At 45.5% G+C, this 18,430-nt stretch overlaps 1 protein-coding gene across 4 annotated transcripts in view; it reads left to right on the top strand.

Moving 5' to 3' along the window:
* ASTN2 (astrotactin 2) overlaps positions 1–18,430 on the top strand; it is an 839,920-nt gene that overhangs the window by 672,173 nt on the left and 149,317 nt on the right. For all 4 annotated transcript variants that reach the window (XM_074330925.1, XM_074330926.1, XM_019731189.2 and 1 more), the window contains 2 exons: positions 15,533–15,666; positions 17,125–17,273. In XM_074330925.1, the coding sequence (XP_074187026.1) occupies positions 15,533–15,666; positions 17,125–17,273 (283 nt within the window). The remainder of the gene's footprint in view (positions 1–15,532; positions 15,667–17,124; positions 17,274–18,430) is intronic.

Raw genomic sequence — 18,430 nt, 5'->3', positions numbered from 1 at the left:
AAGCATCTGGCACAGAGTAGGTGTACAATAAATAGGAAATGCCTTGCCCTCACACACCCATTGATTAGAAAAACAAAAAGGTAGTCAGTTCACAGATACTTACCCCAAAGCAAAGCATCTTGTTATCTGATATTTGGTTCTAATGATACATTTTCCCCATTGGAAAAATACAAAAAATAATCAAAATAATTATGAACACAAACGTGTCTACATTTACTTTTGTCTATAAATAATTACAAATTACAACTTGATTACATTCATTAATTTGCTTCCATCTAGAGAACACACAAGTTCAGGGCCTTGTCACTCATTTAATTATCAAATATATGTATCTGTGTGGGTACATATATGGACCTGGCATTATATTAGGTACTTTAATGATCCTTATAGCATTACTTACCGATGTAGGTATTAATATATCCGCATTTTACACATGTGGAAAGTGAAACATAGAGAGTTGGAGTCGCTTTGTCAGTTTGCTTAGTGATAGCACCAAGATTTGAATCCACAGTTTGGTTCCAAAGACCATACTCTTCACCTTCATGTTCTTCCATCCCTCCAGCATGTGTAACACCCTTTGCTGGGTTAAGGGATCTAGACTTCTCAGCAGCCAATTTGCCTTCATGGAAATGTGCCTGCAATGGACCTGATCGAAATCTCCCTTCTCACAACTCCCTCAACCAAACATCTAAACCTCCGTTGCAAAGGCAAAGATAAGCTCAGTCTGGGTCTAAGTTAAGCCTGTCCCCTCCTGTCCTCTGACCTTTCTTTTCCTGCCCCCACCCACAGACCCAACCATGAAAGCCCACCATCTGGAGAGCCTGCCTCCCTCGGATGCCTCTTCAGGGAAAATGGGTGTACTAGAAAAATGAGGTCACCAGTGGCCACAAAGGGAAATTTTGCAGTCCTTGACTCAGGAACTCACCATTAACTTAAGCTAGCATTTAGCGACATGAACTCCACAATCTTGGACAAATCTTCCTCTTGAAATCTTCCCACCCGCCTCTCATCACCAGATGTTCTTACCACAGGGGAGAAGAGTTGTTATCTGTCAAAGACAGGTCTTGTGGATTGGGTGGGGCAGGATCCTTGGCTAAAGGCTTCCCCTGAGAAAAGTGTGTGAGTTCCATCCAGGTTTCCCCTTCCAGGACGGAGTGAGCCAGGAACAATGCCTTGTAGGAGACAGGCTGAGAGAGGGAGCCATTCTCTGAAGAACTTGGATTTGTGTGAAACTAAGAAGCCCTTGGCAGTTCAAGGTCACAGGGCAAGATGCCTTGGGAAGATGACTCACAAATAGATGGATGAGGCTACTGATATGGCTGTGTCTTCTCTCTGGAGTTATAACTGATGTTTCCTATTGCTCATAATTGGTCTGCTATTCATCACTTTCACAATTGCTATCAGCTCAGTGACAGCCAGGACAAATGGTCTGGAGATAGTTTGGAATAACGTAAGCACAATCTATTGTCCTCAGGACTGAGCAGGTCGACTAGGATAACCTAGATTAGACATCCAAAGAGCACCCAGTCTTCTGTTCTGCAGCATTTGCCACTCATCCATGCAACACTTATTCGTGCAACAAACATTTCTGGAGTACCTACTTTGGGTCAGGCCTTGTGCAAGGAGCTTGTGATACAACAAGGCAAAGAACTCCAAGTTCAGTTGAGAGGACAAACATCCAGATAAATAATTCAATAAAAAATATTGCAGTTCACTAACAGATGTGTTGTCCAAAGTGCAAGGGGGCCTTCAGTTCTGCTGGGAAATCAGAAAAGCGTTTCCAAAACAGATTGTAGTGGTAGTGGGTCTTACAGAATGGGTGCTAGATCAATGGCAGAATGCAGGAAAGGCATTATAGGCCGAGGGAAACCACGTGCAAAGATACAGTGGCATAAAAGTGTGTTGCCTGGCTGGTCCATAAGTGGTTCAAGGTAGCTGGTATGTAAGACTGAGGCCCACGGCAGTGCTGGGACAGGAGGTCAGGGAGAGCATTTGGCATCAGCGTGAAGGGCCTTGGGTGCTGGGCTAAGAAGCAGAACATTTATACTTGTTTTAGTTGAAGCCTTTTAGTGGTAAAAAGAGAAACCCTGGAAACCCACTGAAACTTTCAAAATGAGAAAGGGAGAAATGATTACAATGATACAGTGATTCCTCATGTAACTGAAGAACAGAGAGTATAGCTGAGCTACCAGCATCCAGGAGGCCACTCTTAGCAGTAATCCTGGAGCTTGTCTTCTCCCCTTCTCCCTGCACTTAAGCTGGCTGGGTAGTGCTCCCTCTCCCTCTCTCTCTCCCTCTTCTTCTCCCTGTCCCTGTCCCTCTTCCTCTCCCTCTCCCTCTCCCTCCTCCCCCTCCCCCTCCCCCTCCCCCTCGCCCTCACTTTTGTCCTCTCCCTCTCCCTCTCCCTCTCCCTCTCCCTCTCCCTCTCCCTCTCCCTCTCCTTCTCCCTCTCCCTCTCCCTCTCTGTATCTCTCTGCTCCCTTCCACTCTCCTCCCCCTCCCCTCCCCTTCTCTGGCCTCCATGCAGCCCCACAACAGGACAAGCCCACCCTAGCCAAGTCCAGCTTTGTATCTCATACTAGTTGAAGCACTCAGAGTTGCCAATGAATGTGTGAATCTAAATTTCCAAGAAAAAAACAATCAGATTTGCCCAGTTTGTGTCAAATAATCAATTTTGGTAGGGATATTTAGTTCAAATATGATCACCAAGCTGTCCCTTATATCTTACATCCTAAAGGTATCTATTAAAATTCTGTAGGTTTTTATTCTCAAACTGGAGTTCCCTAACCCATGGGGGAATATACTGTGATATGCTAGGACATATCCAAAGCCACAGGATAAAGAGATCTGAGATTCTTGAAAGTGGTAGTACATACGAATCAGCTGGGAGTGTATTAAATCACAGATTCTGGGGCACCTCTCCCAGGATTCCTACTCAGTAGGTCTGACTTTAGCCTCAAAATTCTGAATTTCTAACAAGTGCTTCACGTCATTAATGAGGCAAGAGGTCCAGGGATCACACTGTGAGAAACCTTTTTTTGGGGAAAATATCTATTGTTTTAATATTAAAAGCAGCCCACACCTATTGTGGAATAGAATATGCAATTTGCATAAACATTGAAGAAAGAGACTTCAGAGAAATTTTGCACTTGTCCTCTCTGATATTTGGATGCTTCATATGAAAAGCTTGAAAACCTTTTCATATTTTACTGGAGGATGTTGGAGATTTTTCAGTCCAGAGCTTTGGCTCTTAGAGCTCCTGGGCTGTTCTCAGGAATGAGCTTGGCATCTGGTAGGAGCATGTACAGGTTAAAAGACTCCAAGAAATCTTCATGCGAAGGCCTACACGGGGTGAAGGAACAGAGATATGACATAATTGGGGTTCTTAATGTTAATTAATTTATGATAGACAAATGGATTAATCAATTACTGAGCCCCTACTCTATGTCAGGCACTAAGGATTAAATAGTAAATGAAGCAGACAGGACCCCAACCTCAATTTGCACACAGTCAATTAGAAGAGACAGATAAGCAGTGAAATAGATGAGAAAATATGGCATAGTGAAATAAGTTTTATTATAACAAAATGTGGGGGAAGATGTGTTCTAAAGGAAGGAGTCTGTCCCAGCTTTAGAGGGTTGGGGAGTGCTGTCTACAAGAGGTGGTCTCCCAGCTGAAAGTTGATGGATTAGTCATTGGGAGAAATTATTGGATGGAGGAAGAGTGTTCCAAGGAGAGGAAATCGCATGTAAAAAGCTAGAGGCAAAAAGCATGGCTGGAGTATAAAACAGGTGTTGGTGAGGGTTGCTGCTAGAGGGAGAAGCAGAGGCCAGAGATTTGAGGGGGCCTGACAACAGCACAAAAGCATCGAATGACTCGTAGCCATGGAGTGAGAAGTGGCAGAAGTCTGCGGACAGATAGGCCAATCGTGGTGGGCTCAGGTCGTCAGGGCAACCCAGGATCTGGTCTGGAAGCCAGAGCAGCACCTGAGCTGGATGCCTGGGGATTCAGCAGAAGTTGGGGCAGATCAGTATGAGCTCCTCATACTTCTCGCACTCATGGCATTGCCAGAAGGTCAGAGCCTCAGAAATAAGAGCATTGAACACCCTTGTTTTATGGATGAGATAACCAAGTCCTAGATAGGAAGGCTGACATGGCCAGTAGCATACGGTTACTAACACAGCGGGGATGGGCTCTCTGTCCTGAGTAGCTCTGGGCTGGCCAAGGGCTTTGTGACCAGCCTAGAATCTAGATTAGCACAACCTGGAGAAGACTCTGCAGAGTGCGAGATCCCTAGATGCCATGGGCGGGGGGATATTCATGGACAAGCATATTTGGGAAATGCTGCATTTTATATATTACCTTCTCAGGGCTTCCCAGCATATGAATGGCTCTGGAAGTTATAGGTAGAGCAATCTACCGTATTTAGCCATGTATAATGCAGTCCTGTGTATAATGTGCACCCGTCTTTTTGGCCCAAACTTTCAGGGGAAAAAAGCTTTCTTTTAATTTTTTAATTCAAGTTTTTATCTGTTTACATTTAGGTACTTGGTTTTGTATTATAAAGGAATTTTAGCATTTACTTTTTAAAATATTATGGTACAAGAAATTTTATGTAACAAATAATCACAAAACACAAGAACGATACAAGGTACAATAAATTTTATGTACCGGTAACAAATTTATGATATTTACACATTTAATTAAATGAACTTTAATTAAAGTTTATTGGGGCTAACAAGAAGTCCAAGAACTCTTCATCGTTGCAAGTTCTTCATAAGTTCGACAAAACCGAGTATCATATTCCAGGGTATTATTTTGCATACGGATATTGTTATTGATTTCTAGAGTTACACTTTTTCTTTTTAAGCTTTTTTCTTTTTTTTTTTAAAGTTGGGGAAGGGTAACAGGACTTTATTGGGGGACAGTGTGTACTTCCAGGACTTTTTTCCAAGTCAAGTTGTTGTCCTTTCAGTCTTAGTTGTGTAGGGTGCAGCTCAGCTCCAGGTCCAGTTGCCGTTGCTAGTTGCAGGGGACGCTACCCACCATCCCTTACGGGAGTTGAACCGGCAACCTTGTGGTTGAGAGGATGCACTCCAACCAACTGAGCCCTTCGGGGGCTCAGCGGCAGCTCAGCGGCAGCTCAGCTCAAGGTGCCGTGTTCAATCTTAGTTGCAGGGAGCAGAGCCCACCATCCCTTGCGGGACTCAAGGAATTGAACTGGCAACCTTGTGGTTGAGAGCCCACTGGCCCATGTGGGAATCGAACTGGCAGCCTTTGGAGTTAGGAGCATGGAGCTCTAACTGCCTGAGACACCGGGCCGGCCCTAGAGTTACACTTTTAACTCATAAGCATTAATGAAAGAGTTAAACGCATTTATATAGATATGTAATATGTATAATATGCCCATGTATAAAATGCATCCTTATTTTTTCCTCACAAATTTAGGCAAAAACGTGTGCATTATTCACGGCAAAATACGGTATTTGGTTTTGTTTGATCTAATCTTTTCCAAATTTATTTGACCACGGAGACAACCTCCCCCACCCGACCCCCAGTTTTTTTGTTTTTGTTTTTTGTTTTTTAACTCACAATCCATAAATGTCCTGTTGAACTCCTGTCCAGGAAAACACACTTTGGAGGGTTGTTCTGGAAGAGAAGGACTTGGGAGAGACCAGAATGAGGCCGGCCGGTTACCCTGTCTCCTCCTGAGAATACGTCACGCACCTCAACTCCTACCTAGGATGTGGGGAAAATGACCCGGACAGAGAAGAGGATCCAGTGTTTGAAATCAGTCATGGGTTTGGATCCTCCTTCCGAATCATCCTAGATTCGTGATATAGTTCAAGTCACCTGATCACATGAGCCCAGACTTTTTAAAATTTTAACTTTTTCCAAGCCTGCATGGAGGCAACCTAATAGGCAGGCATATTGTGAGGATTGAATGATCTCCTCGTGGTGAAGCATTTAGGCTTTGGGATTCGGAAAACTTGAGTTTGATGTTTGCTGTGCCGAATACTGGCTGTGCGAACAGGAACCCAAGCTCCCCGGGGCCACTGTCTCATCCTCTCTGCAAGTATAATAGAGGTGACAGAAGTATCCATTCATTGGTGCTGCTCTGCAAATGAAATGAATCTCTTCATGGCAAACATGGAGTGCTATGTCTGGCATATAGATCTACTCGAAAATGCTTACTGTTATTTTTAATGCAATAAAACCCAGCACTTCATCCTCTACGTGAGATGGATGGGAGCTGAAATCAGGGGTGAACTGACAAGAAAAATTGCTCCTTGCCTGGGGATGATATAACCCTATCATCTTGTGTCTGTACATCTTATGAAACAGACAGGTGACAGAGGGCCGTGCCGGAGCGTCTCAGTGGGTTGTATATTTATTTCTCTAATATATTTTCATTAGCAGAGGTAAGTGTGGCAAGAGGGGGGGTTTGGCTGGCTCTAAATATCTTCTCCTTGTCATGCAGATTAACAAGCTATTCTGTCAGGCGCTCATCATTCAGGGGAGAATGGCTTGAAAAGCCAAGTTCATCCTGACAGGGGAAATTAGGTGTCGTTTATGTGATTTATGGAGCTATAGATTAAGCTGCACAATTTCTCACATAGGAAATGGGTCCTTGCCAGTTAGTATCCCTTCAGTGTTTGGGGAGGGGAGCGGGGTCTGACTCAGAGTGAAAATGCAGGTGAGAGGGGAATGGGTGGTCGGGGACAAAGCTTGGGTTTGGAGGTACTCTGCTTGCTCCACTGAGTGCTACCTGGGGAACCCTGGGCTGCTCTCCTCTCTTCTCTGACCTTATACTTGCTCATCTATGAGGAGTACTGCACCGTCAATAAAAACTCCTGCTACACAGGTGGTTGAGAGGCTTCCAGGGGCGAATAGACAGATACCTTAGCACCAGGCCTAGACTAAGGAAAGGCTGATAGGTGTCTCTTCTCTTCATCCCACGCCTCCCTTTCTGCAAAAACCATCAATGGCATGCTTTGCGTCTGTGTGACCTCCTCTACGGAGAGGGTGTCAGTTGGCAGGAGGTTTGTGAATAGGCTTTATTTTTTAGAGCAGTTTTAGGTTCCTAGAAAAATTGAGTTTATTTTTTAAATTTTCATTAAAGTATATTTGGCCTATGACAGTATATTAGTTTCATATGTACAATATAGTGTTTTGACTTTTTTATACCTTACAATGTGAAATAAAGGAAGAAAGAAAGGCAGGGAAGGTGGGAGGGAGGGAGGGAGGGAAGGGAGAAAGAGAGAGAAGGTCTGCGCCCTGAGTTAGAAGCCATCAGTGTCCACTGTCTCTTGACCACCATTGATTTTCCAAAAAAGCATAGATCAAAGTGGTCAACCCCATTTATTAAGAAAAAGAATAATAAAGAGCGTAAAGTACAGAGTTCCCATGTACTCCTGTTCTCCTACCCAACGCACACACTGAGTCTCCTCCAGTGTCAACATCCCACCCAGAGTTTGTCGTAATCAATGAACCTACGCTGACACATCATTGTCACCCAGAGTCCGTAATTTTCATGAGGGTTCAGGCTTGGTGTGCATTCTGTGAGTTTTGGCAAATGTCTAAGACGTGTATCCACCATGACGGTACCATATAGAAGAGTTTAACTGCCTTAAAATCCTCTGGGCTCCCCCTGTGCATGCCTTCCTTCCCCCAACCCCTGCCAAATGCTGATCATTTGACTGTCTCCACAGTTTTGCTGGTCAGGAATTTTTAAAGGGTTCCAGGCAGTGTATCGAGGATGGGAAGTTTGAAAGGGAATGGGGGAATTGTGGGCAGCTTTCAGAAAAAGTGAAATCCAGGACACATCAGAAAATGATCAGAAGGAGGAACGCTCTGAACGACCTGTCCAAGTTGAAGAAATCACTGGAGACAATAAGGCCCAGAGAGAGTAAGGGACTTAACCGAGGTCACACTGCAGCTTAGGCAGAAAATGTTAGCCTTCCCTGGGATTTTTCTCTCTTAGTTACTCTACTCTTTGCATGCTCTATATCCTCTTCTTGTGGGATTTTACTCACTCCTGTGGCTCCTATTACATTGAACCATATGAAATCGCTTACGTTAGACCTTCAAAAATGGCAATTGCTGATGGTATTTTCATTGGTGCATTCCCAGTGATATAGTGAAGAATCTCGATAGAAGCTAAAGGTGGGGGGAATTGGGAATGTAAATAACGTTTTAAAAATGTATTGTTTCTACCAGAGTGTTTATTCGGAAGTTTTATGTTTCAGATTACAAGCTCTAGAACCAGATCAAATCTAGAGCCTGGGTTCAAATCCTGGCTGTGCCACTTACTAGCTCTATGACCTTGGGCATAACTGTAAAATGGATATAATAACCGTACCTACCTCCCAGGTTGCTGGGAAAAGTAAAGGAGTTAATATATCTAAAGTGGCCTGGGTTGTCGTGAGGAGTAATACACGTGAAGCATTTAGAACAGTGCCTGGCTTGTAGTAAGCACTCAACAAATGGTAAGCGCTGTTACTAATATCCTCTAGTTAGTGAGAATATTGCTCGTGATGGGAGTGGCTGAGACAATGGGCTTCAGGCCTAAGGACCTGAACGTACTGAGTCCTTGTTCTCCCACTTTTTAGCTGGGCGACTTTGAATGGGCTATTTTCAGCCTCCGAACCTCAGTTTCCACATCTGTAAAATGGTGATGGTATCAGCAGCATCTTCCCCATAAGGCTATTGGCAGGATTAAATGAGATAATGTGTACCGAGCACACTCTCAGTAAATGTTATTATGTGTGTTTCCTGTCCAACAGTAGAACAGATTAGGGGCTTGAACCCAGGTCCAAAAGTAGGTGCCCTATGCAGTGAATGTCAGCTGATATCCAAATCTCGGATTATTTTCTGCCTGATTCTTGTGGTGTAAACTTGGGCAAGCCCCTCTTTGGGCCTTTTAGTCTGTGAACTTGGGGTGGGGGGAACGGCAGTATCACCTTTCAGGACTCTTGTAGATCTGAAATGCCAGGGGCCTGTGATAATTATACATTTATGTACTTCGGAGCCCTCCAGCTCCTGGGATGTGCATGAGCTTGAGATTCCGACTTCCCTTTGCTCAGCTGCTCCTCAGTTGCTACGTCCTCCAAGCAATCTTTCAGGATTGTTCAGAGGTTAATTACCTGCTGTTCCAGTTATTTATTGCTATGTAATCCCCCAAATCCCAAATCCATTAAAACAACAGCGATTATTTTATTATTCTCTCTAATCATCCTGGGGAGTGACTAGACTGAACTGGGCGGGTCTTTCTCAGCTCTCTCATGTGGTTGCCGTCAGCCGGTAGCTATGGCTGGAGCCATCTCAAAGGCGTCCCCGCTCACATGTCTGGCAGATGACCCAGCTGTTGGCTGGGACCTCAGCTGGGTCTGTTGGCTGGAATACCTACATGTGGCCTCTCCATGTGTGCTGGACTTCCTCACAGCATGGTGCTTGGGTTTGAAGAGCAAGCATCCCACAGACATGGGGGAGCTGCCAGTGTCTTAAGGCCTGGACCCAGAAATTGAAGTGATAGTGCTTCTTTTGGTCAAGCCTTCACAGAGCCCAGACTCAAGGGGAGGGAGCCTAGATCCCACCTCACGATGAGGGAAATGTCAACGATATTTAGCGTTATGTTTTAAAGTCACCGCACCTGCCTTTCTGCTCTGGGAATCAGAAAACTTAAGTCAATTAACATTACCTACTTCTCTCTCCACGTGTGTTCTTACATACGCTGCACAATTATGCAGACACTGATTTGTAACAAGATGGGCTGTTAATCTCCTCACTATCAGGGTACATGGGCATTTCTTATTTCACTCCCAAAGGATGGGGTCTCCAGCCTCTGGTCTCTAGCCCCTGGTAGCTGACATGTCCTGAAGCCACTCGTATGGGGTGTGCTGATGCCTGAATGGTAGATGGCCCAGGTGGGTCCTCGCCCACAGGTCTAGGCTGGACTAGAAACCACTATTTCTGCTTTTGCGCAAGCACTGCTATCGGTTCTCATGCTCCCCAATCCTGGTCCCTCCTGACCAATCAAACACGTGGTCAGCATGCGCTCAGGAATTAGTCTCCTTACAAAGCTGTCAACCACTGTCCTTTCTCCCATCTCTCTCTAGAACCCTGGAAGACCTTCAAGCACGTCCTAGGTTCGACACCATCAACCTATCACTGTCCCCTGACCAGTGATCTCAAATGTCTTCATAAAGCAGTCTACATGCATCCCCCATCCCAAACCCCATTTCAATGGCTTCAAGGGAATTTCGTCTTTTTATGGTGGCCAATTGCACTTCTGTCATCAATTTTGCTGGAAGAGAAAAACAACAGCAAATATACAAGTTTGATCCCTGGTGGCACAACCTATTACATATCTTTGGGATTTAACACATATTTTGGGGACCCTACTCTATATCACCTCTTTTTCCTTGAGCTGGGGACACACATATGAATCCATATATTACTTTGGTCTGGAGGAGTTCACAGTATGATAAGAAAGACACATCAACAAGCAAATTGCAAGGACATGTGAAAGGTGTAAAAATGGAATGAGGAAGGAGAGACAACATCGCCCAAAAGTGGCTGGGTCTTTGTGGACGAAAAGCTTCCTGGAGTTCAGCAAAGAGACGTAAGTGGGGAACAGGCATTTTAGACCAAAGGCAGAGCATGGGGAAAGGTTTGGTAGGAAACAATGCACGACTCTAGGAAGATGGTATGTCCTGGGTCCTAGGGAGGGGGCAATGGGTAGAAGACAGGAGACTGAGCCACGGGCTAAACAACAAAGAACTTTGAAAGTCACGTTAAGAATCAGAGGTGTTAACCAGAAGGTGGTGGGACTTTTGAAAGGACCTGAGCAAGGGGGTGGAATAAGCAGTGATATTTTAGAAACCTGGAGGAGGATATGCTGGAAAAGGTGGCATTGCGCTGGAAGCCAGTTCAGAGGCCTTCGGCTGGTGACAACTGCCTAGAGAAGAGGCATGACTCACCTGCACGCGGGCGACAGCAGTGGGACCAGAACAGAGAAGTTGGTATTTAGACACAGGGCGAGATAAAAGGAAGAGCCCAGGTCGACCCTCAGTTGTTTAGCTGGAGGAACCAAATTGATGGGGTGCTGTTTAATGACATGAGAGATACACGTAATGTTGGGGAAGAGGGCCACACACACACACACACACACACACACACACACACACACACAGTTTCTTTTTCCTTATCATTTCTATATTGGTTTGTTTCAGTCAGCGTTCCATGTGAGCTTTTAATTCAATGCAACAAATATTGACTGTTTCATGTTACCTGCTAGGGATTGTATGAGGCACTGAAAGGGATCCAGGGGATAAAAGGGTCATAACTCTTTTGTCTCTAGAAGGCCTTTTCCCCTCCTCAATTGCTGTGGGTGGGGCATCTACCAAGACCAATCATATTAATACCTGTGGGGATAACAAAATCCATTGAGCTTTGAATGAGGACTTCAGGCCATCATTTTGGTCATACGAACCAGAACCATCTCAGTATCAAAAATAGCAGATCACGTGTCAGCCCCTGAGTAAAAGTTTTAGTGTAAAAGATCCAGTCATTGTAAGTATAGAGTATGGGGTTTAATTCATGGGCTTAGTGATCGTTTATATAGATGGCCCCGAGGATCTTAATCAAATACTGAATGTTTACTCGAAGTTTAAGATTCCTAAGATGTTGTCAAAATGTTTAGTGCTGGAAGGCCCCCGTCCTTTGTAGCCCGACAGCCTTCTGTGTGTATTACTTCACAGCACTTGAACCATATGAATTGTAGTTGTGTTTGTCTTCACCATGGAACGATGAGTCCTTTGAAGTTAGCGACTGGGTCTTGTCCATCTCCTGTCTGAGCATCTAGACAGCACATGGTTTGGAGTGAATGTTTATTGAACTTAATTAAACCTTCAAAAATGGATCTTCTGTGCCCTTATTTTGCAGATGGAGAAATTGAGACTTACAGAGAGGAATAACTTATGCAAGGTCAAATATGAAAGGAACAATAGAGTAAAAAATAAATTCTAGTTGATTGCTTCACATTTTTGTGGCTGTTTTCTCCTCCTGCCCAGTCTGGTTTGCTAGCTAATTAGCCAGAAGTTGGAAGCATTTACAAGTAGTGGAAATGCAAACCTTTGTTATGAAAGCCAATGGCCATGCAAATGTAGCCCTTAGCCCTGTATTAAGCACAGGATTTGTTTCTTAAGTCCCTTCACTTACTTAAAAGCCAGGAGCCAACAATGCTTCCAGTGTAAAGTTTCATTTCCCTCTGAGAACACACACAGACACACACACAAACAACACATAAGCACATGATTCAAGCAGAGCAGCTGAGAAGGATGTTTTGGATGAAATCTTGGCATTTATTGTTCCTGTGCGACCTGGGAAAGTCAGAGGTGCCAGGATTCAGATGGACTTCAGTTCGAATTCCCACTTCTCCATGCTCATCTATGAATGGGTATCAGACACCCATCTCAGAGGATAATTCTGAAGATTAAAGGGAGGAATAGAGTCATTTCCTCACAAAGTGGCTTTGTCACCTTGGACCAGCCAAGTAGTCTTTCTGAGCCACTGTATCTGCATCTGTGAAAATGAATCCAATTAAACGATTTACAGTCTCTTGAAGCTGGCACATTCTGTGATTCTCCTTCCCTGAGATCCAATTGGATTTGGATGGAGTGTTGCAAGGACCGAAGACATAAGGAAAGAGTGATCCTATACTGACAAGTGCGGGCCTCTGCTGCCTTGCTAGGGTTCCTTTTTTGATGTTGGCCTTCTATCAGAGTGTGTTTGTACTCGCTGCAGGGTTTGCCTGGCCAGTGTACCAGTCCCCATTCATTTCCTTGGGGTTTGGGAAAGAGCCAGTGGATGTGGAGACTCACAGACAGGATTTCTTCCCAAGAGCTGGTTGGATGGTGAAACTCACAAAATCCTGAAAGATTTTTCTGTTTTGTTTTCCACAAGCTCAAGTAACTGATGATTACAACACACACGCGTGCGCGTGTGTGAGCGCACACACACACACACACACACACACACACACCGGCACGCAAAAACAAAAACACATACACAAACAAAACATGATGTTCTCTGTCCTCCTGTACTGGAGTCCAAGGCAATCTCTTGCCATCTGTGTCACTTTCACCCATGGCCTTGGATTTCACCATTATAGTAATTAAGACTTTAGTGCTGGCTGGGGATGTTACAGAATCTTGAGCCATGAGCAATTGTGCACATTAATTTCAGGAAGAGGGAACCTGCAAATGGAGAGAGAAAAAGGTCTCTCCATCAGCATGACTTCATGCCATCCATCTGGTTTCTGTCCTCATGAGAGCGCCCCCTCTGATGCTGCTAGAAGAACAAACATTTGTTCCCAGCACAGGTTCTGACTTGTAGCAGGAATAGTGCCATTACTATGTGCCAGACCCTGGCTCACATACTTTATATGCAAACATTGAGTGGGATATATTTATACTAAACTAAAAGTGGTGTTGTTTATCTGAAATTCAAATTTAGCTGGGCATCCTATTTTTATTTACTAGCTCTGGCATTCCCTACCTGGGGTTAATCCTCTCCTCTGCATGGTTAAATAGAAAAGATCAGAGTCTGGGAGTCGCAGAGGTCTGCATTGGGATTCTGCTTCCACCATGAGCTTGCTGTGTGACCTTGGGGAAATTGCTCCACTGCTCTGATTCCTAGTTCTCTTACCTGTAAATGAGGATCACAATGTCTCTATCTCAGGACTGTTGTTTTTAAATGCCCTTAAAGCACGTTATGTTGTGTAATTAGGTGCTTCATGAACATTAGCTTCTATCATAATTCTTTGTTATTTCTTTGGGTCGCTACTCTTAATTCAGGAGCCATTCGATCATTTGTTCATACCCTAGGACAGGGTATGGCTGAGAACATATGGCAGGAATAATTGCAGCCTCCTCATCTGGGGCCCTGGGAGAAATATGATGGAGGCTTCCATCATAGCGTTCCTGTCTCCTTCTACGTCTGTGTCCTGGGGAGCTCAGGAGGCAGACCCCAGACCCGCTGTATACAAACATGCTGTGCTTGAGGCTTTGGAACAATGTGAGATGGAAAGAGTGGCACCTGGGTAATCAGATGTCCTTGGTTAGAGGAAGGGTGAAGCTTTTATTTCAAAAGTGCAGAGAAAGTTAAAAAGAAAAGAAAAGGGAAATGAAAAAGAAAGAAAGCACGCAGAGACTGTTACCTGTCAAAGGTGTAAGAGAACAACATTTCCTGGAAGCCCTGAGTTCATAAAGAGCTGTCAAGCCTCCTGAGTCCCCAGTGCCTTGAAATGCCACTGTGAATGGAGTGGCCAACGCAGGAAGCACAACGGAGCATGAGCTGCTCCTCAGAGTTTCAATGTCCGTTCACTTTTTCAATGACTGTTGGCTGAATAGCCGTGTTCTTTCCCATGAGAATACTAATTTGAATAAGGCGTGGCCTGTGCCCTTGGTGGGATCAGAATGTGTTGGGTGAGACAGGTAAAGGAATATAATAGCAGGTGTGGTCTAGTGTGTTATGTCCAGAAGAGGAGCATGGACCCAGGGCTGAAAAATGGCAAGTTAGGGTTCACAGAGAAAGGAATGTTTTATTTGAGACCAAGAGAATGAATTGGAGCCCAAGGGAAATGTGTGTGTGTGTGTGTGTGTGCATGCAGTGGGGTGCGGGCTGAGGGAGGGTATTCCAGCAGAGAGAAAATAATGCTAAAAATAAAGGCTATGAAGCACATTGCAATGGAACACTGATCGTCATTTAGAACCAGGGTCCGTAAACTACGACACTCAGGCCAAATGTAGCCTGCTGCTGTCTTTGTAAATAAAGATTTATTGGAACACAATCATGCCCATTTAGTTAAAATATTGCTTACGTGGCTTTCATGCTACAAAGACAGAATTAAGTAATTACGGACGAGACTACCTAGCCACAAAGCCAAAAGAATTAGTATCTGGCCCTTTACAGACATGATTTGATGTCTTCTGATTTAGAGCACACTTGACGTAAGCAGGAATTCACAGGAAGATGGATGGTAGCATGCAAAGGGAAGTCAGAGGAGTGGGGAGAGATGAGCCTGGGGAGGTGGTCAGGAGCTAGAGCAAGGAGTTTAGATTTTATCCTGAGGGCCACAGGGAGCCTCGGAAGATTTCTAAGCCGGGAGGTGAGATGGTCAGACTTCTACACAAAGCAGGGCAGTGAGCTGTTTAAGAAGACAGGGTCTGAATTCAGACTGCCTTGGGTTGGATTCCCAGCTCCTTCACTTACTAGCTTTGAACTTCAGGCAAGTTACTTACCTCCCATGTGCCTCAGCTTTCCAGTTTGGAGAATGGGAAATGATAGTGATGATAATTAGAATACTCCATATCTATTGTGTGGGGTGGTGAAGATGGAATAAGCTACATGCAGTGCTAAGGACAGATGCTCTTAAGCGTTGGTTGGCTGCTTTCATGGCCACTGGCATCTTCGCTTTCAATCTCTCCACCAGTGTCATCATCGTTTCTTCTGTCTTTCTTTGTTACAGGCCTTCAGGAGTGCACTGATGAGCTCCTACTGGTGCTCAGGGAAAGGGGACGTGATCGATGACTGGTGCAGGTGTGACCTCAGCGCCTTTGATGCCAGTGGGCTCCCCAACTGCAGCCCTCTCCCACAGCCCGTGTACGTATGTATGGCCCCTCCTCCTTTGGCCACCTCTTCCCATGGCCTCCCCCTCTCGTTCTGCCTGTCCAGGCCAGGACTTGCTTCTGTTCCAGGGCACCTCATGAGACCCCCAGGTCTCTGGGGCCTGCCTCATTCTTTGAGAAAGCAGGGAGCTTTGGCAGAACAGAAGCTGGCTCAGGGGTAGACACTGGTATTGCAGTGTGTGCTATTTTAGTGATGTCACTTGGTCCATCATTACTTCCTTCACTCATCCATTCAGCAAAGGTTTACTGGGCACTGACTACGGCTCTGTCAGTCCCTGGGTTGGACATTGCGGCTACTGAGAGAAAGGAAGAGTAGAATCTTTTCTAGAAAATTTCATTTTATTCCTTACTTCCAAAAATAACGTTTGAGCCCCTGGTGCGTGTCAGACGCTGGGGAGTTCATCAGTGAAGAAGACAGGCATAGGCAGTACACTTAGAGAGCTGACTGTTTAGTGAGGGGGACAGATGGCAAAGCAAAAACCAGGAAACTAAGAGAGAGGTTTTAAAAGTCCAGGAACAAAATCATGAAAGCAAACAAGAAGTGCTCATGGAGAGAACAATATGGGGGTGCTTTAGTTAGAAGGGAGGGAGAGAGTCAAGGAAACCTGTCTGAAGAGCCCAGGGTTAGAGCCAGAGTTCACCAAGCAACGATCATGTTTCAGGAAAAGGAAGACCATATGTGGAAGACCTGACACAGGAAATCCACCATTTAAGGAAGTAAAGGAAGGTCGTCTTGAGTGGAGGAGTGTGAGCAGGAGGGAGAATGGTGTAAGGATCATAGGCGAGCTGCACAGGAGCCAGTCCTGGGAAGCCAGAGAGCCCTGTGTGAGGTGGGGCAAGTCCCATTGTCAGTCAGGTAGTCCGAAAAGAGATGGTGTGGTGTAGTGGGAGGACAGCAAGAAACTGGGCTGGGGACAAGCCAAGTTACCAGGTATCATGGTCCTATGTGACTGTGCAAAGCATTTCCCTTTTCTGGGCCTTACTTTCCCCATCTGTCAAAGGGGGAGATTGCACTTTCTGCTCTCTAAGGACCCTTCCAATTCTAACCTTCAATCATTCTGTTATTTTCTTCTTCTTTTTTTTCTTTATAAAATGATTCCCCAGGATTCCTGCTCTCTGTGAGGGAGTATTGATGTAAGGATATGAAAGTCGACTGGTATATTGGGGGATTGGACAGAATGGCAGAGAGGTTGAAAGGGACGGTGTGTGAAGACACTGTCTGTTGCATCGAAAAGGAGGCATCACTGAAAACATCGCTTACATAAATGGAAAGCTAATCAACTTTCTGTGGGCACATACTGTGTGCATGGATTAGTTTACTGGATACCACATTGATCCATTTTTTACAGACTCTTTTTTTGGCGGGGTGGGGGGGTGGCAGGCAGCTACTACTGGCTGGCAGACAAACAACCTTCCCTGTCACCCCCTCTAGGCTACGACTGTCCCCAACAGTGGAGCCCTCCAGCACCGTGGTGTCCTTGGAGTGGGTAGATGTTCAGCCGGCTATTGGGACCAAGGTCTCTGACTATATTCTGCAGCACAAGAAAGTGGATGAGTACACAGATACGGACCTCTACACAGGTGAGTAGGAAGGCCACGGCTTCCTCTTCGGTTGGGACAGTGTGACGGAGGACGGATTTTCTAATGCCCTTGGGGACTTGGGAAAGCATTGGGAGGTTTCTCTGTTTAGTGATTGTTCCCTGGTGCCCACACCTGTGTGCTTTTTTTGTATGATTTTCAGCCAGGAGAGACAGTACATTGTAGTTGGCAAGAAGTTCTGATTCTCTGAGTTGGATCCTCACAGTCATATAGAAAAGGGTTAGTTCATTCAGAAGAGTATTTGACCTTTTCTATAAATACAGTATCTCTGGGACTGAGGTAAAGAAATTCAAGGAACTGCCTTTTCTAGTGAGATGTACTGAGATAGTTGTCTTCAGCGCTGGGGAAGAGGGATTTGGAAACGATTCAGGCATGCAGGAGAAGATGAGACGTGGCTCTTAAGAGTGCTACATTTGGTTGTAACTCAGAATACCCTCCGAGTTCTTCTTAAAGGTCTGACACAGCCGAGAAGCTACATCATCCTGGAGGTTGGGTCTGCCAGGCCAGGTCTGGCTCTAGGGCAGGCTGGGAGCCTGGGACCCTGGGAACCGGCCATGAGGTTGGAGCCATGGGGGCAAGCCTGGTACTAGGGTAGGTCAAAAGCTTGGATGTGTGGTAGTCAGCCTGGTACTGGGCCCAGCCAGGAACCTGAGTTTCCAGGGACTGATTGGGAGACTGGGCCACAGGGGCTACCTGGTGCTGTGGGAGCTGGTAGGCGCAAGAGTGGGTTAGGGGCCTGAGTTCTTGGGAGCCCACTGGGAACCTGGTGCCATGGAAGCTACTGGGGCTTCAAGACCTACGGGGTCCCTAGAGCCAGCAGCCACTGGAGCGAGCCGGGCCAAGGTTCCCAGGAGTCTGTACCATGTAAGAGCCACCTATAGCCATGGGAGTTGGCTGGAGCTGGGGTGAGGCTGCTCTGGGGTCTTCAGTAAAGTTCAGTGCTCACTTCTCTCTCTTTCTCCAGGAGGATCTCTCTCTATGCACTGGGCTGCCTAGGTTTGGGGGTGGAGTTATGGGAGCAATGTGAATCTATCTTTCCTACCCTCCTCAATGCATCTTTTCCTATTTTTGCACTTTATCCAGGTGCTATAACCCTTCACCTAGAAACCTTAGTTCTTGTGAAGGTATTTTTGGGCATA

The sequence above is a fragment of the Rhinolophus sinicus genome, linkage group LG04 (genome assembly GCF_036562045.2).
Source record: "Rhinolophus sinicus isolate RSC01 linkage group LG04, ASM3656204v1, whole genome shotgun sequence".
NCBI classification, from domain to species: domain Eukaryota; kingdom Metazoa; phylum Chordata; class Mammalia; order Chiroptera; family Rhinolophidae; genus Rhinolophus; species Rhinolophus sinicus.
Note: the sequence above shows the minus strand (reverse complement) of the source record. Positions and strands in the feature narration are given on the sequence as shown.